Source organism: Anneissia japonica, unplaced genomic scaffold, assembly GCF_011630105.1.
Source record: "Anneissia japonica isolate Jap-2015-1 unplaced genomic scaffold, ASM1163010v1 scaffold287917_len653891_cov171, whole genome shotgun sequence".
NCBI lineage: Eukaryota > Metazoa > Echinodermata > Crinoidea > Comatulida > Comatulidae > Anneissia > Anneissia japonica.
Window position 1 is genome coordinate 271,219 of NW_022747660.1, and position 1,801 is coordinate 273,019.

Below are 1,801 nucleotides of genomic sequence, written 5' to 3' on the forward strand. Positions count from 1 at the left end.
TTACTATATATTATTATATATATTATTATATATTATATATGTATTATATATAGTATATATATATTATATAGGCCTATATATATTATATATATTATATATATAGACCACTGTTATGCTTATTTATTGATTTGTTTTTATTGTGTTCATAATATAAATGCTAGAGAATAACTCATAATTAAACTAAGAGCTAAAGCAACCCTTATTTCAAAAAACATAAATGCTTTAATATTTGTTGTCTTCACGTTGACTGGTACTCAGTATTTAAACATATGCTAGCGATTTTTTTTATGTTTGCTAACACAAATTTATTTAAAAGATATATTATTATTATTATAATAAAAGTTGTTACTTAAGACGTAAAACTGACATTGCAATAGTACAGATGATAATAACGCACAGCTTAGATCAGGTTATCAATATGAAGAAAAAATATGTCAAGATTAGGAGTGTTTGTACCTGTCTGTAATAATAATTTCAAATACATGCCTATTGAGTCTGAATAACAGAACTTTAATACATTATACATTCATTTATAATATAGAGAAATTTCAATTGGAATAAATACATTATACACTATATTGCCGTTATAGATACATTAGTTTATTTTGTGAAGACTGATATATCATATCCTACATTACAATACTTGATCTCCTACTAAAAGAATCAATAACGGTAATTAAAAAAAGTGTATGCCTAAGCAGGTAAGGCAAAAACAAACACTTTTTTCACTTTACCGATTTTGTTTAGTAGAAACTGTGACTAGTTTCAGTAAATAAGTTTACTTACCTGGACCTGAGCCTGTAGTGATACAAACATTAAGAACAAGGAGTATTGACCGAAATACAGCAGATGACATGTTGAAACAAACGAGACACACAAGCAATTGGCTTGTTATACAGAATAAGATATAGCAAAGTGAAAACAATACGGAAATCCATTTCGCAACTTTCAACAATGAACATGCAATCTGCAAAGTAAGGATCCTTGATTATTTTACCACTGTCACATTTTTCACAAGCATAATACAATAGTACAAAGATAGAAGTCTTAACATAAAGTGATTTGCATACTAATGTTATTTATTATTATTATTCATTGCGTTTTACATTATAAATTGCGGAAATGTATCGACCACATTGTTACCTTATCTCAACCATTCGGAAATCATTAGCTGGATAATAGTGTCTTCGTTTTGTTGCTGTGTTGTTGAGTCCAATCTTCTGTTCGTAATTGTTCATGTCACTCAATTGATAATTCCGAAGTGTGCTGTCAGCATCATAATGTTTAGATAATCAGCTTTTAGTGAAGCCCTGAACCAAATAAGGAATGCCATATACCCACATAAAATTATACTATTCACCCTTATGAATACAGGACAAGCAGGTGTGGCTCCAGAAGTTGCCCGACGGAAGGGGCACTAATGTCCCCAACGAAAAAAATGTAGCGTGGTCGGGCGTTGCTCAAAATCGCTCGAAAGCGTTCCGGGGGCGAAACGTATTTATTCGATTTTAGAGTCTACTGTATGTAGAAAATACATATACATTTTTTCCCCGACGGGGGTGGAGAGGCTCTCTCTCCTGCTGACACCCCCCCCCCCCGGTGTTGCCACCCCTGAGGACAAGCAGTCAGGATAAGGAATATAACCAACAGATGCCGGGGCCACAGGCCAAGCGGTCAGCCCTGCTTCCAGAAAAAAAGATAAACAGAGAGAAAAATGAAAAAAAAAAAAAAAAGATGAGAAAGGAGAGAGAGAGGAGCACAGTACTCCAAAAGAAGGTTATTTTTGATTTATGATCAAGCA

General features: G+C 32.9%; 1 protein-coding gene across 1 annotated transcript in view; it reads right to left on the reverse strand.

The window, feature by feature from the left end:
• The window catches only part of LOC117120539 (hyalin-like), a 27,427-nt gene extending 26,082 nt beyond the window's left edge, over positions 1 to 1,345 (reverse strand). The window contains exons 1-2 of the mRNA XM_033265557.1: positions 1,144 to 1,345; positions 787 to 967 (exon numbers count right to left, since the gene is read on the reverse strand). Coding sequence (XP_033121448.1) covers positions 787 to 856 — 70 coding nt within the window. The 5' untranslated portion in view covers positions 857 to 967; positions 1,144 to 1,345. The remainder of the gene's footprint in view (positions 1 to 786; positions 968 to 1,143) is intronic.
• Positions 1,346 to 1,801: the final 456 nt, after the last annotated feature.